This window comes from Garra rufa, chromosome 15, assembly GCF_049309525.1.
Source record: "Garra rufa chromosome 15, GarRuf1.0, whole genome shotgun sequence".
Classification (NCBI taxonomy): Eukaryota; Metazoa; Chordata; class Actinopteri; order Cypriniformes; family Cyprinidae; genus Garra; species Garra rufa.
In genome coordinates, this window is record NC_133375.1 from 25,590,114 (window position 1) to 25,612,502 (window position 22,389).

General features: G+C 39.2%; 1 protein-coding gene across 1 annotated transcript; it reads left to right on the forward strand.

The window, feature by feature from the left end:
* Positions 1-2,837: 2,837 nt before the first annotated feature.
* On the forward strand, positions 2,838-21,408 carry slc38a5b (solute carrier family 38 member 5b). Its single transcript, XM_073818762.1, has 15 exons — positions 2,838-2,955; positions 3,786-3,855; positions 3,974-4,089; positions 5,265-5,338; positions 6,802-6,894; positions 7,389-7,470; positions 7,707-7,789; positions 10,054-10,112; positions 10,295-10,411; positions 10,656-10,735; positions 10,988-11,088; positions 11,303-11,427; positions 18,143-18,287; positions 19,591-19,688; positions 19,763-21,408. The coding sequence occupies exons 1-15, from the start codon at positions 2,897-2,899 to the stop codon at positions 19,865-19,867; spliced, it is 1,407 nt and encodes a 468-aa protein (XP_073674863.1). The 5' UTR covers positions 2,838-2,896; the 3' UTR covers positions 19,868-21,408.
* Positions 21,409-22,389: the final 981 nt, after the last annotated feature.

Here is a 22,389-nt window from a genome sequence, read left to right on the forward strand (position 1 = left end):
ATTCTTCCACAATGCTGCATTACTGTTTAATTGTGCTCATGTGCCCAGAGGATTATGTAAACATCACAGATTGAGCAATTCTCCACTCGGTCTGCAGATACAGAATTACCATTCAGCCTGATGGGTCAGACACTTTAATGACTTTAACCACACGGTGTGGAATTTTGCCAGGCCGCAGTACAAAAGGTCAACATCTCAGGCTGGCAACTCACTGTTAAATTTTGGGAAACTATATATAGTGACAACCCCTTATTGGGATGCGGCTAATAAGAGTAACAAACTTTTAGAAGAGTTGTGTTGCTTTTATATCCTCCATCTTAATGTAATTATGTAAAATCACATTTAGCTTTTCTAAACATGCACTGCATATTCTCATAGCATATTATATTTTTAAACCTCATCACATTTCATTTCATAAACGTGCTTCTGGTACTTCTTGTGTTTGAGAAAAGACCAAAGTGTGAATCACTATGTGCTGGCATTATGTTATTATCACAAATCTTTTTGTGTACAAAAGTTTTTGTGTACAAGGTTGTGCTCGGAAAGCAGTTCGGGAACTACAGCTGGCAGAGGCTGATGGAAAGTTTCCAAACCTCCGAAGCCCGAGCCACGTATTCAGATTTGTGGCTGAATGTGACTGTGAATTTCATATCCAACAGTAATTCACCTTGTTGCTTCTTCCCACAGCATTTCACAGGGTTTTATAAACAGGCTGATCTCATATTTGCTTACATTTTTCTGATACATTCACCCTGGCATTGGAAAGGGATTTTTTATACTTTCTTATGTGTTCGAGACACTGTGAGATAATTCGCATACACGTGGCAAGAAACATTCTCAGTAGAGCTGTTTGAGTCACATACTGTTATGTTAGTTAGCATGTGACCATTATTCTGCCACATGGAATAGATCCCACTGATTTCAGTATCTGAACCATGAGTAGTTTGCAAACCACTGAGTTAATATATAACATACTAGTGTTGGTCTGACTGATGTCAGTCATAATGATAGAGCACACATGTATTTTTCTTTCACTGCTGTGCAGACTATAACCACTATACAATATTTAAAAAAAAAAGCTATAATAGTATCTGAGTGCTACTAAAATAACACTGACCCCTATTTCCTGGGAAGGCTAAAAGACAGAATCTCAAAGTTAGCGTCTCTCCAGAGGCAGTTTCAGCCACTCGTCAGTCAGTAAAGATTATATGGGTGTCCCCTTCGAGGATGAGTGTCGTAGCAACACAAAAACAAGAAGCATAGTTTCGCTCACTATTATGGTGTACACAATGGTTTTAGAGTTACGGAATGACTAAAAGGAGCACAGAATTATAGATTTATTGTGTATTCTTAAGCTCTTTCCCCCATTGAAACATTGCACTAGGAGCCAATTACAATAGAGGTGGTGGGAAACAGACACATGGACATCAGGTTTCCTGGACATTCAGTTATATCTTGACAGCTCTCAGGGTTTTTTTTTTTCATTGCATAACTTGCAGGAAAATGGTGAAAAAGAGTAAATAGAAAGTTATGTGAAGACAGGGTCAAAGATTGCATTTAACCTTCTTTAGGTATGTAAGTTAAGTGAATGCATCAAGGTAATCCAAAGGTACAGTAAATACATTTATAAAATAATTAAAAGATGTCAAATAAATGTTGTTTATTTATGAAATAATCCTGGAAAAACATATCACGGTTTTCAAAAAAAATATTAAGCGGTTTGCAACGGTTTTCATTGATAGCAATAAGAAATGTTGCTTGAGCACTGAATCAGCATATTATACTGATTTCTGAAGGATCATATGACAGTGAAGAAAATTTAGCTTTCCATCACAGGAATATATTACATTTTAATGTGTTAAACTTGTATTAAATTTAAATTGTAATAATATTTAACAATATTTCTGTTTTTAATGTATTTTGATCAAATCAGTGCAGCCTTGGTAAGCAGAAGAGACTTCTTTCATATTATAAAATCTTACCAACCCCAAACATTTGGAAGGAAATGTGTTTTTAAACATTTTTGTAATTATTTCATATTTTGTTTACAATTTCATATTCACAATTTCTTGCTTCCATTTTAACGAAGTTATGCAAATTTTTTGTATTAGTAGTGTTTTAGTGGGTTCAAATTGTGATGTGATGGGGTCGCTACCAAAGCATTACTGTCAGTACCAAAAATGTGCTGTCACGACTGAAACATGGGATGTTTTGTCAAAAATGTAGTACGCTGAATTATCAACTAAGATGTTATGATAGTGTTTGGTTCAATGTATATTCAAACTAATAAATCCTTAAGTTTGAAATCAGTATGATCAACTTTTTGCCTTTTACCACAAAAAATTTAATTCAAAATACAACAAATCTCATACATCACACTTTAAATGTTGTTAAAATTGTAATTGTCATTGATTTACCTCTGAAAACTTTTTATAACACAAAAAATATATATATTTACAAGGAAGATGTAAGCAAAATCTTAATAGGTTAATAACCTTTCTTATTAAATTATATATTGTGTTTCGGTAGTGACAAATTTGGGGAGAGGACAGATATTCCAAAATTTTCTGAAACTACAATATGAGAATTAGCTGCACAATTACTAGAAATGTGTACCTTGGATATTATACAATTTGCATACATACAAAATTTATGGAAAAATACATTTTTTCAATACGTTTCCAACTCTGACTGAACTAATTCTGTAGAATGGCCCATATACAGAATGTTGCATCTACAGAATTAGTACTATTTTATTTATTTTACATTTTTGTACTATTTTAGTCTAACTGCTTTTGTGTCATTTTTTTTCTTACAGATCTACTTTAGAGAAAACCCCTCACTCCGCGCCACAACTTTCACTGCTCAAAAGAGAAAAAGAAAGAAACAACACATCATGGAACTTCAGAAACTAACAAACGGTCACCACCAAGAATTTCAACATCTTGAGGAAGGGTATGTGTCACTTATTAGTAGTGATTTTACTTTAAAAACAGAATTGCAAATGCGCTTCCTGTGTCACTAAATCAGTCACCTCATATCTATTTTCTACTGCCCTGCAGATTCATACTAAAAGCGAAGCAAACACACTAGTCAGTTGCTCACCATCTGCTTCTCTAGAACAACACCGCAGTCATAAACAGAATTACATTTATTTTAAGTGAATATTTGGGTCAACCCAAAATGAACCTAAAAGGAAAATGTGAGCATTGCAACATCATTCAAATATTTTTTAAGGGAGTGAGAAATTTAGCAGTATACCACAGCATACCCTTCACCTCATTAGCAGATGGAAATAACCCCGGATTTATGGTCACATTAATAGATTCCATAGAGGTTGAACAAATCAGCGTTAACTGCTTAACAACAGTATATTAAGTGATATCATCCTTGACACATTTTATTACATATAAACACCATGATAAACTTGGGCTGTTTAAATATATCAGGATATCAGGCATATCACTTTGTAAGATCTTAATGGTCACCCTGTAAGGCAAAACAAAAAATTTGGAAAGGGTTCTTGCTTCAATTAATTTTATGAACCTGAACCCCCTGATTTACTGTTTACTGCCTATAAAATGAATGTCAGGGGATAATAAATGTAAAGAGTAAATGAAAAAGCTCCACATGGTTAAGTATTAGTGAACATGCAGGCTATGCTTGTATGCTTGTATGCTTGTACCTTTACTTACACATTAGACTTTTAAACTATATAACATCATAATTGATGATCTAATAATTGCTGCGTTTATAGAGTGTGACCTTTTTTCTATTTGTTTTAGAGAGTCACCTGAACGAGAGGAGTTTTTACCACATAAGAGTGATGGAGGAAAACCCCCTCAGTTTACAGATGTGAGTCCAGAAATCAAACTCATATTCAATTTTGACTAAGTTGTTTCTAATGTCTCTGTGATTATTTTCGCTCCCGCTAACTCCCTGTTATTGTCTCTCTGTCTGTTGTTTTTGCTAGTTTGAAGGAAAGACGTCATTTGGAATGTCTGTCTTCAACCTCAGCAATGCCATCATGGGCAGTGGGATTCTAGGACTGTCTTATGCCATGTCCAACACTGGTATCATCCTCTTTCTGTGAGTATCCCAGAATGCACCTCAAATCCCTTAGTCTTACAACAAGGCACAATGTCAACCCAGTCTCATAAAAATACGTACCTCTGGGTACTTTTTAGCAGCACCATTTTTAGGTACCTTCCCTGCAGAAAAAACAGCATATGCTGGTTAGGTATGTTTTGGTGCTGGGATGCTGGTTTTAGCTGGTTCATGCTGGTCCTTTGCTGGTTAATGCATCCCAGCATCAAAACATACCTAACCAGCATATGCTGTTTTTTTCAGTAGGGTTACTGCACGTTTCGCAGCAGTTTCAAAAAGAAATGTCCACTGAGTTGAACACAGGTTCAATACTTGAACCCTGGCACATTTGTATTACGTTGATATAGGCATGTATTGCTGTGTTTTTATTACGTATCTTCAGGTATGTATTGCGACAGTTCAGAGTTCAAATATTGCTGTTGCTAAAAGTTAATGCTCTATCGTGTTGGAAATATGCCCTACACCAAACCCAACCGATGATGATATATATATAAAAACTATATAAAAACACATTTGTTGATGCCATTTGAATCTTCCTTATGTGTAGATTTGAACTATTTTGTCAAATCGTAGTTACATGGGTTTCGAACCGGAGCTCTTCACCTCACAAGTACATCTCTGTACTGCGTGAGCTACCAAACAAACCTACTGTCTATGAAAACCCATAGATATGAAGCTGGATATGTCATGCTAACATTCAAAAGCTTCAGTTTTCAAATCTCCCAGCATATTAAAATTGTTTTAAAGTCATAAAATAATGTTCTTCAAGTAATTGTGCGAAAATTACACTTTATCAAACTCTGTAAATCATACTTTGTGTGAAAAGAAATAAAAGGTGTCAGAGTTTTACTGCCTCTAGCGTTAATTTCTTTTGGAAACTGCAGTGATATGTACTTACTGGTACGTATTTTTCGTCTCGCGAAAAAGTGCCCCCAGGTACGTTTTTGTCATGAGACCAGGTAGCACAATGTAAGGCACCATTTGAATGATCTAATAAACATTTTATAAATCTTTGATTGTTTGATTATATCTTTTGAAAAATGAAGACAACTTATGCTTCATTTTTAGTGCATATTTTCAGCTATGTAGAGCATGAGACAAATCATCATTTATGTTCTTGTCTCATGTGTTTTGTGTTTTCTGCTTGCTTTTAACAGGGTCTTGTTGACCAGCATTGCTGTCTTGTCATCATACTCTGTCCATCTTCTGCTGAGGAGCGCAGGGGTTGTGGGTACGGCTGATTTAAGAGATTTGGGGCCAGATTTAGTAAACAGGCCAAATAAGCGTTACATTGCAATTCCATAAAAGCGCAGATGGGAGGGGAAAATTCTGTGTGTGATTTACTGACAATGCACATATTGAAGAACACAGACGCAGTCAGACAATTTCCATAATGACCAGCACAATCTACCAAGAGTAGTGCAAATTAGCGCCTGCTTTAAGACATGCTTTTTTTGGCATTAAATAATGGTGCAAACACCAGTAATTTGACGAGTGCAGATGTTAGTAAATCGCGTTGCCTGATTCATTTTAATACTCTCCTCCCATGATTTTTAAGTCTGAAAGGGAAACGCCTACAAATGCATATTCATTAAGGTCAGGCACAAAAATAACCGGTGTCAACGCCTTTTCACTGTTTGTCTTTAGTAAATCCTGACAGTACTATTTTAACACCAAAAGTTTAGGTTTAAGTTTAACAGCTTTATTAATCCCACAAGGGGCAATTAAAGTAGGACAGTAGCATCATATAACAAACTTTAGACAAACATAATGCATCGCATAGACAAAAAAAAAAAAGTAAAAACAAAAGACGGTTTGCGATGGCTCTATATCTTCTATTACCAATACTAATGATTTTACAATCTATACTGAGAGTTGTCATGACTGTACTAAATACAAACTTTTCACTAAAGTTTTAGGGCCAGTTTTACTAAACAGGGCAAATTAGGGGGAGCGCGCAACATCTTATTTACATATCGACCAACGCAATATACCAAGCACAGTGCAAATTAGCATAGTCACGAATAAAGAATACAAAAATAAAGAAGCCACAGTATGTTGAAAAGAACCGAAGGCTTTGCTGGAAGTTTTGATAGACTTTGTATTGCGTGACTCCTAGTTGAGGGTTCCAAGTCGTCTTTTATTCCCTGAAGCAAATTAAAAATAACGTGGCTTGGCAAATGATATGTTTGAATAATGTGTTCTTCTGATATTCCAAATAACTTAATACATGTGGAAAAAATCTTCTGCTTTTTACCACGAGCTCTCTGTCCTTTGCGGTGCGTCCTCCTAGCAATAATAATTGCAGTTTAAGACATTGTTTTTTGTGGGTGTTAAATAATGGAGCTAATGCCAGTAATTTGACGAGAGCAAGCGTTAGTAAAACGCGTTGCATGATTCATTTGAATACTGAAAGAGAAACTCCTATAAATGCATATTCAATAAGGTCAGGCACAAAAATAACTGTGTCCATGCCTTTTCAGTGCTAATTCTTCACTGTGCGTCTTTATTAAAACCTGACTGGGCAATTTTAACGCCAAAAGGCCCTTAAACTTTAATCTAAAGTTTTTATATTATTTTTAGATGCAATTAGATTTTGTAGTGTCAGACATTTGAACCTAACTATATATAGAGACTGCAGTTAGTTCATCAGGCTGAATCACTCCTCACTAACCTGTATTATTGTCTGCACAGGCATTCGTGCTTATGAACAACTGGGTAAACGAGCATTTGGACACCCGGGAAAAATACTGGCAGCTGTTGTCATAACGATGCACAACATTGGTGGTAAGTTGGAGTTTTGGGTTCTGATTTTATTTCCAAACTCTCTTTTTTCTTTATCTTTTTGCTGACTATTTAATTAAACACTTCAATAGGCCCAGTTATACTGATTATAATTATTATTGTCCATTAGATTGAAATAATAACTCTCAAATTTGGTCTGTTAGTAGGACATGAAAATGTATATTTATATTGTAAATGTACTGTATATACAGTGGTTAAGCAGCAGTCTCTGAGTCTCATGAGGAATGATGTGCATATGTTAACAGCATTATGTTACATAATGTTCTCTCTCAGACGATGTAACAAAAGTTTTATTGTCCTGTCAGCTGTATTTTATTTATGATGCTTTTGGGGCTCTAAACCTGGAGACACACAGGCAAAAGTCACCTTAAGGCTACACAAAGATCCTTGATTATTTATTTCTGTTATTCCTGTTAAATATGTACATCTGCCATTCATCAAATCTGCTATTTGATGTATCCGTTTCTTTCTTTCAGCTATGTCTAGCTACCTCTTCATTGTGAAGTATGAATTACCTCTGGTTATTCAGGCTTTCCTTGGCCTTCAGCACAGCAGTGGGTAATAAAACAATCATTTGCTTATCTCCGTGTTATCCTAATGAGTCTAACTTAATCTAGCCAAGAATTAGATAACATTTTTAGGGTCATCCGAGGAAACCAATAGAACATTCCAACCTCAGAGCAATCCAAATCCTTCAGCTGTTGTTGAAATATATTAACATTTGCTATGTTCCCTGCAGAATGTGAGTTGAGCTGGCTGATTTTTCACATTAACTTATTCTTTCTTTTTTAAAGTGAGTGGTTCCTGAATGGCAACTATCTGATCATCATTGTGTCCTTTTGCATCATCTTGCCCCTTGCCCTGATGAGACAACTTGGTAAGCAATTCTGCTCAGTGTTTGTTGTGAATCCATCCTTTTCACATCCTTTCTATTTGCTTGTCACATTGCCAGTGTTCATAATATTTTCCTCTCAAAATCTACTTTGTTCACACACACACACACACACACACACACACACACACACACACACACACACACACACACACACACACACACACACACACACACACACACACACACACATGTTGGGTTTACATGTTTTATGGGGACATTCTATAGGCGTAATGGTTTTTATACTGTACAAACCGTAATTTCTATCGCCCTACACCTACCCTACACCTAAACCTAGCCCTCACAGGAGATTGTGCACACTTTTACTTCCTCAAAAAAACTCATTGTGCATGATTTATAAGCCTGTTTCCTCATGGGGACCTGAGAAATGTCCCCACAAGGTCAAAATCTACTGGTATTCCTATCCTTGTGGGGACATTTGGTCCCCACAACATGATGAATACCATGTGCACACACACACACACACACACACACACACACACACACACACATTTACAGTGCCCTCCCCTAATATTGGCACTCTTAGTAAATATGAGCAAAGATGACTGTGAAAATAAATCTGCATTGTTTATCCTTTAGATCTTTCATTCGAAAAATTCACAAAATTCTAACCTTTCATTGAAGTAAAATGATGGAAAATGGGGGGGGGGGGGGTATCTCATTATGAAATAAATGTTTTACTCTAGTTCATGTTGGCCACAATTATTGGCACCCCTAAAAATTTGTCTAAATTTTTTTTTTTAAATATCTCTAAAGTATATTCCCATTAATATTACAATCTTTTAGCACACCAGGGTGGCTAGGAGTATAAAATTGTCCAGTCATGACTTTCTGTTTCACAGTATTATAAATATGAGGAACACAAAAGCCAAATTCCCTTAATCATCCATCACAAGAAGTAAAACCAAAGAATGTAGTTCTGATGTGCAGAACAAGTTTGTTGAACTTCACAAAATAGAAAGTGGCTGTAAGAAAAGAGCTAAAGCATTGGAAATCCCCATTCCCACCATCAAGGCAATAATTAAGAAGTTCCAATCAACTAAAGATGTTACAAATCTGCCTAGAAGAGGATGTGTGTCTATATCATCTGAATGCACGATAAGGAGGAGAGTTTGAGTGGCCAAAGACTCTCCAATGATCACAGTTGGAGAATTGCAGAGAATTGTTAGTCTCGGGGTCAGAAAGCCTAAAATAAAATGATTAAACAGCCCCTACATCACCACATGTTGTTCCAGAGGGTTTCAAGAAAAAATCCCCCTGGCTCACCCAAAAACAAACTCCAGCATATTCATTTGTCAGACATGATTTGAACTTCAAACAGGACTGACTTCTATGGCCAGAGGAAACTAAAAATGAGCTTTTTGGCAGCTTACCCTCCAGATGGTTTTGGTGCAGACAGGGATAAAAAAGTACCCCATGCCCACGGTTAAAAATACTGCTGGGTCTTTAATGTTGTGGACCTATTTTTCTGCCGGAGGTCCTGTACATCTTGTTTAGATACATGGCTTCATGGATTCAATCAAATACCAGCAGATAAAAAATCAAAACCTGACTGCCTCTGTTAGAAATCTTATAATGGGCCATGGTTGCATCTTCCAGCAGGACGATGATCCAAAACAAACATTAAAATCAACACAAAAATTGTGTCACTGAGCACAGAATGAAGCTTCTACCGTGGCCGTCCCAGTTCCCTGAGCTGAACCCTGTATAGAAACTGAAGAGAAGAAGCACCAACATAAAGCTGGGAAGAGAGAAATTCTGGAGAATCTAGAGAGATTCTGTTTGAAGGAATGGCCTCTGATCTCTTGTCAGGTGTTCTCCAAACCCATTAGACATTGTTTTAGAAAACTCAGAACTGTTATCTTGGGAAAGTGACGTTGCTATAATTGGGTGCCAATAATAGTGGCCAATGTGAACTAGAGAAAACATTTATTTCATAGTGAGATTTCACCCCTAGGTTCTATTGATTTACTTCAATGACAGGTTAGAATTTTGTGAATTTTTTGAATGAAAGACTAAAAGGATAAATTATGCAGATTTATTTTCACATCCACTTTAGCTCATTTTTACCAAGGGTGCCAATATTAGTGGAGGGCACTATAATAGGATCTGTTGCTTTTTATGTAAAATCCTAAAATACGGAATATTTTTCAGATTTTCTAATCTACCCTTAACAAATATAGTATAATATACACATTTTGTGAAATATTGTCTGTTTTTTGTTGCAGGGTACCTGGGTTACACCAGTGGCTTCTCTCTGACATGTATGGTTTTCTTCCTGATCTCAGTAAGTTCATTTAATGCGGTCTGGGTGTGGGCTTTTTGTGAGAAGATCAAAAGATCTCTCAAAACATTGCTACTTCTCTTATAAACTTTCTGGCACTCTTCAATATTTCTGGTTTGCTTCCTCCTAGTCTTGTTTTCGCCCTCTCCTGTTTGTCTTTTCAACTTAACGTTTGTGTTCCCTAGGTCATCTATAAAAAGTTCAACATCCCTTGTCCTTTTGATGGTTTCACCAACCACACTGCTGAAAATATAACTCTTGATGGTGAATGTGAAGCCAAATACTTCACTATCAACCAGCAGGTCAGTAACTGTAATTATCATTGCAAGAATCTATTCAGGAAGTACAATTTATGACCTTAAACCCCAGGACAGATAATCTGTCGTCATTATAGCTCAAAAGACAGGAAATGCTTAGAACGCAGATGGAAATAATGTCACCAAAGCAATGACTAATTTCAGTATGATGACACAGGTCTAAGACCGCCTAACTGCATGAGATCAGAAACAGCATTGTGTAATTTCAGTTACTCTGGTTGTTTTGCAGACGGCCTACACGGTTCCTATCTTGGCCTTCGCTTTCGTATGCCACCCAGAGGTGCTACCGATCTACACCGAGTTGCGCAAGTACGTTTAGAAAGCATCCACTCTCTATGAAAATATTCATGACCACTAATTATAATGGTGGTCACTGTTTGAAAACAAAACTGTTTTTTTTATTTTTTGACATATACACTCAAAAAAAAAAGTTTGGGTTTTAAAACTTTTAAATTGTGTAAAGACATTGGGTTGTTAAAAGGAAAGGGTCTTTTATTGCAAAACGGGAGGCATGAGTCAAAAATAAATCTCCTTTTATGATTTTTGTTTTGACACTTCTAGTCCCACAAAGAGACGCATGCAGGCCATTGCCAACGTGTCCATCCTGGGGATGTTTGTCATGTATCTGCTCACTGCCATCTTTGGCTACCTCACCTTTTATTGTAAGCACACTGGATTTGAAATTAAAAATTATGTCTATTGCTGCAAGCAAGGCTGGTTACAGGCTAGACTCACATTTTTCATTATAGTTGTTTTAAAATAACAAAATTTTGGTTGGCTTGTATAAATAAAAGAACCTGCATCTGTTTACTTGTGTGTAATTTAAGCACAGCCTGGAAATATTAGTTAATCTCAATATATATTCATCTCTTTCAGTAAACACAGAGGCAGAACTTCTACACACCTACAGTAAAGTGGATCCTCTGGACACGCTCATCCTGTGTGTGCGACTGGCCGTGCTGGTGGCCGTGACTCTGACTGTTCCGGTTGTGCTCTTCCCGGTAATGAGACTCTTCAGTGACATCTAACCAGCTTTCCTGGAGTTCTGAAAAGATGAAACTACGTTGTAACAGTGTCAAATGTAAAGGAATTCTCCACACAAAAATGAGAATGTTTTACTCACACTTATGCTGTTCCAGATGACTGATTTTTATGAAAAAAAAAAAAAAAAAATTTGTGAGTGCATATAATGCATAGAAAACCTCAAAGTTGACGCTTCAAAACCACACAAATTGAATGTGTTGGTAATCCATATGACCCAACACACTTAAAAATAAAGGTTCTTAAAAGATTCTTCACAGCGATGCCATAGAAGAACCATTTTTTGGTTCCACAAAGAACCATTCAGTCAAAGGTTCTTTAAAGAACCACCTCTTTCTTACCTTTTTATAATCTGAAGAACCGTCTTTCGCCACAAAGAACCTTTTATAAAACAGAAAGGTTTTTCAGAAGTTAAAGTTTCTTTATGGAACCATTTAGACATAAAGGTTCTTCAATGGCATCGTGAAACACCTTTATTTTTAAGAGTGAAGTTGATAAATCAATGTGTTCTAAAGCGAAACAACAGGAATGTGTGAGAAAAAATACTACTAATACTTAAAACTTTTTGGACTACAATCCAGCACTTCTAGCCAACTGCCATATACTTGGTTCATAAGAGCCAAAAACGCTACATCAGCACTTTGTCAAATGTGCATTTCACACAATGTGCTTAAATCTCAATTAAAGGGATAGTTCACCCAAAAATGAAAATTCTGTCATTAATTACTCACCCTCATGTCGTTTCAAACCTGCAAGACCTTCATTTGTCTTTGTGGAGCACAAGTTAAGATATTTTTGATTAAATCCGAAGCTCCATAGACAGCAAGAGTCCTACCTTGTTCAAGATCCAGAAAGGTGCCAAGAACATTGACAAATTAGTCCATGTGACATCAGTGGTTCAAAAAAAAAGGTTTGAACCAATGATGTCCACATGGACTATTTTGTCAGGGACCCTTGTCTATGCAGTGTCAGAAAGCTCTCGGATTTTATCAAAAATATTTATGGGTCTTACAGTTTTGGAACAGCATGATGGTGAGTAAGTATTGACAGAATTTTCATTTTTGGGTGAACTCTCCCTTTAATGCAAACTGATGATATTCACAGCATGAAACAACTGGGCTTCAGTTGACTGGTTCATGTTTTACATTTAAATGGCTGGTTAGCATTCACTAAACTATTTTGCAGTATGCTTTCAGAGTTACTCTGAAACCCTCCACCTCCCCAGCTCCACCTGTATAGATCTGCTACAGGTTATTAGGGGCCAAGCACCGAAGGTGCATAGGCACCTATTGTATCCGTTAGCGTTCTTTTTCTTCCGCTCTGGAAGTCTATGGCAGCCCATAGAACCGCTTGCGGAAAAGTTGTGTAATTTGGCACACTGATAGAGGACAGTCCCAACATTAACCATAGCAAGTTTGGAGTCTCTAACTCAAACTCTCTAGCGCCACCACTTGTCCAAAATTTTACTTTGTTTTTGCTAATAACTTTTGAACCGTAAGCCACAGAATCAAAATTCTTTTTTTCTCTGAATCATTGGCTCATGCCGAGGTTTAGTTTTTTTTTCTATAATTAATTGTTTGAAAAACCTACTTTTTCAAACTCGTCCTAGACGGTTTGTCTGATTTTCACCAAAATTGGCACAGATCATCTTCAGACCATGGTGGCAAAAAGTTATGTAATTCAAGATTTTTAGTTACACCATTCTCGAATAATGCCTGAACAAATTCTTCGAAAAAGACGCAAAAATGGATGTAAGGCTATATCTCCATAACGGTTTGTCATATTGAGACCAAACTTGCTGTGTGTTATAACAAGCATGACCTGAGGCTAACTGCAGTGTTTCGGCACAGTGCCACCTAGTGGTCAGGAGTTATGAAAAATTGCTATTTTTGCTTATAACTTCTCAAGGGTTTGGCCAATAATCTTGAAACTGGTCTCATTAGATTTGGAGGAGCATGCCAAGTCGTACCATATCCAATTTTCCCATGTTGTCCAGTTTGCGAGTCGGCCATTTTGAATTTTGTTATAAAATGCTATATTTTACGAATAAATTGACATATCATTACGAAACTCGGTATGTACCTTCAGCACCATGCCTTGACAGTGCTCAAAAAGTTTGGAGGCAGCGCCACCTTGTGGTCAAAAGTTATAAAGATATTCAGAAAAATGTTAATAACTTCTGTTTAGATTGTCTATTGTAATGAAACTGGTCTTGATATATTCCTTGGATAATGCCGAGAACATTGATACCAATTATGTCAGAATTGGAATAACTTCCTGTCCGCCATTTTGATTTATGTTGAAAACCTACTTTTGCGTACTCCCCCTAGACCGTTACTCTGATTTTCACCAAATTTGGCTCGGATCATCTTCAGACTGTGCTGACAAAAAATCATCGATTTCGTGTCGATGCCCAGTAGGAAACGGTTTTCGTTTAGTGCATCAACAAATTTGCTGAAAAGATGCCAAACTGCATCTGAGGCTGTAGCTGTCACGTTGGAGTAAGGGTCTGGGTCCAAATACAGGTAAGTATTTTTTAATTAAATAAACACAAATAAACAGAACAGAACAAAACAAAACCAAAAGGCCAACACGGCACAACACGACATAAACTGAATACTAAATAAACCAAAACAGGGAACACGGTCAAGGTCAGGAATCAGGAACGGAGAGACACACATACGAAGACAATGCAGCCAGGATGAGTAGTGGGAAATGAGTGTTCTTATAGACCAGATGTGATTGTGAACAGGTGTGCGTGTAATCAGTGATAACGACTAGACAGGAGTGTACAATTAGGGATGTGTGTGCAGGGAAGGGAAAACAGCGACCTCAGGTGGCTGAGGGGAGCCCCACAGCCCAGATCATGACACTACCCCCTCCCCACGGAACGGCTCCCAGACGTTCCACAAGTCTGGAGGGTGGAGGAACGGGGGAAGGCAAATCAGGGGGAGGGACGACGGGCCAGGCCCGTGCATCGCAGTCACCGCCGCGTCAGGAACAGAAAGCACGGTCGCCGCAGTGTCAGGAACAGAGATTGCGGTCTCCGGCGCGTCAGGCACGGAGATAGCGTTCACCGCCGCGTCCGGAGCAGAGAGAGCGGTCACCGCCGCGTCCGGATCAGAGAGAGCGGTCACCTCCGCGTCCGGAACAGAGAGAGCGGCCACCGCCGCGTCCGGAACAGAGAGAGCGGTCACCGCCGCGTCCGGAGCAGAGAGAGCGGTCACCTCCGCGTCCGGAACAGAGAGAGCGGTCACCTCCGCGTCCGGAACAGAGAGAGCGGCCACCGCCGCGTCCGGAACAGAGAGAGCGGTCACCGCCGCGTCCGGAACAGAGAGAGCGGCCACCGCCGCGTCCGGAACAGAGAGAGCGGCCACCGCCGCGTCCGGAACAGAGAGAGCGGTCACCGCCGCGTCCGGAACAGAGAGAGCGGTCACCGCCGCGTCCGGAACAGAGAGAGCGGCCACCGCCGCGTCCGGAACAGAGAGAGCGGTCACCGCCGCGTCCGGAACAGAGAGAGCGGCCACCGCCGCGTCCGGAACAGAGAGAGCGGCCACCGCCGCGTCCGGAACAGAGAGAGCGGTCACCGCCGCGTCCGGAACAGAGAGAGCGGCCACCGCCGCGTCCGGAACAGAGAGAGCGGTCACCGCCGCGTCCGGAGCAGAGAGAGCGGTCACCGCCGCGTCCGGAACAGAGAGAGCGGTCACCGCCGCGTCCGGAACAGAGAGAGCGGTCACCGCCGCGTCCGGAGCAGAGAGAGCGGCCACCGCCGCGTCCGGAACAGAGAGAGCGGTCACCGCCGCGTCCGGAACAGAGAGAGCGGTCACCGCCGCGTCCGGAACAGAGAGAGCGGTCACCGCCGCGTCCGGAGCAGAGAGAGCGGCCACCGCCGCGTCCGGAACAGAGAGAGCGGTCACCGCCGCGTCCGGAACAGAGAGAGCGGTCACCGCCGCGTCCGGAACAGAGAGAGCGGCCACCGCCGCGTCCGGAACAGAGAGAGCGGTCACCGCCGCGTCCGGAACAGAGAGAGCGGCCACCGCCGCGTCCGGAACAGAGAGAGCGGTCACCGCCGCGTCCGGAGCAGAGAGAGCGGTCACCGCCGCGTCCGGAACAGAGAGAGCGGCCACCGCCGCGTCCGGAACAGAGAGAGCGGTCACCGCCGCGTCCGGAGCAGAGAGAGCGGTCACCGCCGCGTCCGGAGCAGAGAGAGCGGTCACCGCCGCGTCCGGAGCAGAGAGAGCGGTCACCGCCACGTCCGGAGCAGAGAGAGCGGTCACCGCCGCGTCCGGAGCAGAGAGAGCGGTCACCGCCACGTCCGGCACAGAGAGAGCGGTCACAGCCGCGTCAGGAACAGCGAGAGCGGTCACCGCCGCGTCAGGAACAGAGAGCACGGTCACCGCCGCGTCAGGAACAGCGAGAGCGGTCACCGCCGCGTCCGGAACAGAGAGAGTGGAAGCCGCCACCTTCCCACGAAACTCCGTCTCCACCCCCACCGCAAAGAAGGGGCGCCTTCGCAAATCCTCTGCGACACGGGCGTCCATCGCCAGGCAGGCGTAGATATATTCAAAGCGCGCTGCCGACGCCGCCTCAAAGGACATCCCCTCCGTGTTGGGAGCAGAGGGAATGGTCGCCGCCCCGACCGCCGCCTCAAAAAAAAAATTCTTCCCCGCTGGACCCATTTGTGCTGGCTGCATTCTGTCACGTTGGAGTAAGGGTCTGGGTCCAAATACAGGTAAGTATTTTTTAATTAAATAAACACAAATAAACAGAACAGAACAAAACAAAACCAAAAGGCCAACACGGCACAACACGACATAAACTGAATACTAAATAAACCAAAACAGGGAACACGGTCAAGGTCAGGAATCAGGAACGGAGAGACACACATACGAAGACAATGCAGCCAGGATGAGTAGTGGGAAATGAGTGTTCTTATAGACCAGATGTGATTGTGAACAGGTGTGCGTGTAATCAGTGATAACGACTAGACAGGAGTGTACAATTAGGGATGTGTGTGCAGGGAAGGGAAAACAGCGACCTCAGGTGGCTGAGGGGAGCCCCACAGCCCAGATCATGACAGTAGCTCTGCAAAGCTTTGACATATTTGCACTAAACTTTGTATGTGCCATTGATACCTCACTCTGACTATGCCACGTCAATTTGATAACAGTGCCACCTATTGGTCAAGAGTAGTAAACCATTCATTAACCTTAAATTATTAAATTTCCAAAAATGCTAATAATTATTGATTGCATTAGCCTATTATAATGAAACTGGTTTCAAAAAATTCCTTGGGTCATGCCAACAACATAGATACCAATTATGCCAAAATTGGCCGAACTTCCTGTCCGCCATTTTGATTATTGTAGAAATCCTACTTTTTCAAACTCCTTCTAGACCGTTGGTTGGATTTTCACCAAATTTGACTCGGATCATCTTCAGACCATGCTGACAAAAAGTTATGGATTTCATGTTGATATTTGAAACCGTTTTCATTTAACGCATCAACGAATTTGCTGAAAAGATGCCAAAGCGCATCTGAAGCTATCTCTGCAAAGCTTCGGGATATTTGCACCAAATTTTGTATGTGGCATTATCACCTCACAGTGATTACACCACATCAATTTGGTAACAGCGCCACCTATTGGTCAAGAGTAATAAACCATTCATTAACTATCAATTATAAAACGTCCAAAAATGCTAATAACTGTAGATAGCATTAGCCTATTGTAATAAAATTAGTCTCAAAATATTCCTTGGGTCATGCTGACAACATAGATAACAATTATGCCACAGTTGGCCAAACTTCCTGTCCGCCATTTTGGTTTATTTTGAAAACATACTTTTTCGAACTCCTCCTAGACCGTTCATCCGATTTTCACCAAAATCGAGACAAATCATCTTCAGACTGTGCTGATAAAGAAGTTATGGATTTCATGATGATAGATGAAACCGTTTTCGTACAGCCCCACTACAAATTTTAGGCTTAATGCCAAAATGACTCTGAGGCTTTATCTCTGCAAAGCTTTGACATAATGACACCAAACTTTGAGTGTGCCTTTGTCACCTCACACTAAACACACCACATCGTTTTGATAACAGCGCAACCTGTTGGTCAAACGTAATAAGCCATTAAATCATGTCAGTAGGCGTTCTACATTATTTTTCTGTCGTTTTGACTAAAATCATCTTAAAATGGCTTCCTTTCACTCATTGTTGCAGTTGGTCTTATGTTCCATGCCATCCTTAGCTCCTCATTTTCCCTTTGAATGCTTGGCCCCGTAATTGCTGCTTGCAGCTATATTTATATATGCTATTTGTGTAGCAGCATTTCTGAAATACTCACAGCAGCATAACGGCGTATTGGCAGTACCAAGTTCCTGTACTTGCTTTGCATCTGCAACAACAGCAATAACCAACAGCAACAGCAATTCAGTAGTGTAGCAGATCTAGTTTGCCAAGACCAAATACATTAACATTGTCAACATTGCCAAAAATCTTCAAAGAGCTGTCATGATAGAAATATACACCTGGGGGAGTAAATGATGAGAGAATTTTCATTTTTTTTGTGTGTGTGGAGTGTCCCTTTAACCTTGAAAGATTCAGTAAACAATTTGTTTTAAAGATTTTTCTTTTTTTCTATTTAAAATTTTCTTTGTCATATTGTATTTTCAGATTCGCAGAGCCCTTCTTCAGCTTCTATTCCCAGATAAGCCCTTCCACTGGGTGCGTCACATCTCTATTGCATTGTGCCTCCTTTTCGTTGTCAATCTGCTCGTCATTTTTGTGCCCAACATTCGTGACATTTTCGGCATCATTGGTGAGTAAATAAATGGAAAATGTAAACACTGAACTGACAAAAATATGTAGTGGCAAAAAAAATATTGGGTAAAATAATACATTTGTAATTTAGATATGACACCTTTGAAGGAGAAGTATAGATAATATAGATAATTTACTTACCCCCTTGTCATCCAAGATGTTCATGTCTTTTATTCTTCAGTCGTAAAGAAATTGTGTTTTATTTAGGAAGACATTTCAGGATTTCTCTCCACATAGTAGACTTCTATGGTGCCCGTGAGTTTGAACATCCAAAATGCAGTTTAAATGCAGCTTCAAAGGGCTCTAAATAATCCCAGCTGAGTCTTATCTTGTAAAACGATCGGTTATTTAAAAAAAAAAATTACAGGTGATATATTTAACCTCAAATGCTCATCTTGTCTAGCTCTGTGTGCACTCTGTGTATTCCGGTTCAAATTAGGGTATGAAAAAAATTGAAAAACTCCCATCACATTTTCTCCTCCAATTTCAAAATCGTCCTACATCACAGAAGTAAAGGCAGAGCTAGACATGATGAGCATTTGAGATTAAAAAGTATATAAACTTTAATTCCTTTTAGAAAATAACCAATCGTTTCACTAGATAAGACCCTTCTTCCATGGCTTGGATCGTTTAAAGCCCTTTGGAGTTGCATTTAAACTGCATTTTGAAAGTTCAAGCTCGGGGGCACCGTAGAAGTCCACTATATGGAGAGAAATCTGAAATGTTTTCCTTTAGAAAACATAATTTCTTTACAACTGAAAAAAGAACATGAACATCATGGATGACAAGGGGGTGAGTAAATTAACTGTAAATTTTAGTTCTGTAAGTAAACTTCTCCTTTAAGCATTAAATTAAATTAATGTAAATTTAACATATTTCTTGCATAAAGCTGATCTGTTAGGTGACAGCTATAATTGGTTAGCTGTATGCTAGGAAAACAAGGCCAATCACAAATCACCATGCAGATATTACAGTGATGTAATCACTGGTGCATTTCAAATGCTGGGGAGTCTATCAATGTACTGTTTGTCATTTGCTGTTTAGGAATCTATGCAATCTGGAATTGTGTGTATGTGAAAAAGAGTTTTCATGCACATTTTGCAACAGGCTGTTCACATAGATTTGCTACATTGACCAACATAAAGTTGCTTGATTTGAAAGTGACTTCTATGTAAGCTGTGGTTCCTATCTTTGTGAATACTGTCACTATTGACACTATTTTTGCCAAAATTTTGCTAATGTGATCACACCTTCAGCTTAAATGTCTTGTAGAAGTCATTTATTTGGTGTTCATTTTATAGGTGCAACCTCTGCTCCGAGCTTGATCTTCATTCTCCCTGGTCTTTTTTACATCCGTATTGTTTCCACCGAGCCAATGAACTCAAGACCAAAAATTCAGGTATGTCTTAAACTTTCTATTATGGTTAGCTAAGATGTTTGTAGTCAGCAAAAGCTTCTGCTCTTGTGTTTCAGGCTGCCTGCTTCACTGCTCTGGGCTTCCTCTTTATGAGCATGAGCTTGACGTTCATCACACTGGATTGGGTCTACGGAGAGAATCGAAGTGGAGGAGGTCACTGATCTTCAACCACAATACTGTAAGGGTCCGTAAAGCCTTCTTAGAGGAACATCACCATCTTTTCTCTCTCCTGAACTTGAGAGAAACCAAAACATCAGTTAGGCTGGACCCAACTCACCTCAGATCTGTTTTCCCACTGAGTAAGGAAAGGACTAACGTCCTGCCATCTTTAAAATAAAAATGGATAAAAATCCTATGATGTTTCATGGTGGAGGATTTCTGGGGGACACAGAAATGTCATGCCATTTTGAGGCTGTTTCTACAAACAGGCCTCGTAACGATAAATGATGCTTGTGTTAGAGATGGAAGTCCGCTACATAGCTTTAAAATAATGCTAAAAAGCCAAAATAAATGACTGGAGAGGTTTGTTTATCTGATGGAGACCAGGAAACAATCAAGTTTGTCACATATCATCGGTTCTGTTGTCCCCATCAAATAAAAGCCATAGTCCCAGAGTGCAATACTAGGGAAAGTAAAACATATTTTCCTGATTCAATTTGTTTGTCAGAAAATGTTGCTCATGATAAGAAAATTCAACATCATCTCAGAATGGCTGCAAACCTAAACTGAACATGTCAGCATCTGCTATAGGCAAGAATTAAATTTAAATTGAGATGAAAATTGGACCTGAAATATCGTTTGATATTAACTGCACTACAATTGAGAACAGACAATCAGCTTTACACCATTTCAGGATTTTTTTTCTGCTGGATATCATATAATATGTCAAACAAATGCGAGGTACGTACAGTTGCAGTATTTCGTGGTGCAGTGGGTGAAATGCCATCTATCGTGAGGAATAGATGAGTCATAACTATGGTTAAGGTGCTTAATTACATTGCTGTGATGCAATAATGATGCAAACAAAGCCTAACCTGTGAATTCAGTGATTCATGCCATATTCCCATTGATCTGTCACAATCTAACAACAGTAGGCCTATTATGTGTCATAAATTGTTTAACCCATTTCTAATTACTTTTTAATTTAGATGGATATTTGTATAGGAATAAATTAAATAGGAAACAGAAGAATTTTCTTTTAGACTTTTAGACCTCACTGTGAACTTCTTACTCATGGAGAAGTACCAACAATTGTCCAAAACCTTTAAACAACAAAAGGAATAATGACTTTGCATGTCAATAAATTACATATTTTCCTCCTGGTCCCCTTTAGACTGTGAGACAATGCAATGCTTGAAAGTGATTTCAATGCACGCCCACTCACAGTATCACACCATTGCTAATACCAATAGAGGATGGCAATCCCCTCCTTTTTAAGTTTCCACTGTCCTGCGATGCCTATTTATTTTGTTCCAGGGGAAATAAATACATGGTTTTGTTACTTAATTGGAAAACAGGTGCCAAATTGTATGAGGTTAAAGATTGACAGTTCCAATGTGAAACACAAACGCACCAAAGAGAGTTGGCAGTTGAACAAGTGTCTTTTTCTACTGCTTTTACATTTGTTTGTTGATTTACTGAACTGGCCTTTGACTTTGTCATACTTGCCATTTTCAATAAAGTTTGTGTGGTCAGTATTAAACGTGCAATATGTATGCATTTATTTTTTGTGTACCCTTGTGAAGACTACAGCATTTATAATGTCTACTTATTGACATATGAAAGCACTCTATCAGTATTGACTTTATTTTATTTAGTTTATACTCACAGTCTGTATTGAGACATATATGTATAGAGCCTATATATTACATACCAGTCAAAAGTTTTTGAACAGTAACACTTTCAATGTTTTCAAAGAAGTCTCTTCTGCTCACCAAGCCTGCATTTATTTGATCCAAAATATAGCAAAATCAGTAATATTGTGAAATCTTTTTACTATTTAAAATAACTGCTTTCTATTTAAATATATTTTAAAATGTAAAGTCTTCACATGATCCTTCAGATCCTTCTAATATGCTGATTAGCTGTTCAAGAAACAGTTTTATTATTATTATCATTATTACCAATATTTAAAACAGTTGAGTACATTTTATTAAAGATTCTTTGATGAATAGAAAAATTCAAAGATCAGCATTTATCTGAAATAAAAAAAACTTTCTATTCATCAAAGAAACCTAAAAAAAATCTACTCTTAATAATAATAATAATAAATGTGTTTTGAACATCAAATCAGAATATTACAATGATTTCTGAACTCGAGTAATGATGATAAAAATTCAGTTTTGAAATCATAGGAATAAATAACATTTTAAAATATATTAAAATGGAGAAGAGTTGTTTTAAATAGTAAAAATATTTAAAAATTTTACAGTTTTTGTTGTACTTAGGATCAAATAAATGGCATGGATAGTGGCCTTCAGCTCATTTGCATTTTTTGGTCTTTTGTTTCTCATTTTCCTCTTGACAATATCTATGGGGTTCAGCTCTGGTGAGTTTGCTGGTCAGTCAAGCACACCAACACCATGGTCATTTAACCAACTTTTGGTACTTTTGGCAGTGTGGGCAGGTGCCAAATCCTTCTGGAAAATGAAATCTTCTTTAAAAAGCTGGTAAGCAGAAGGAA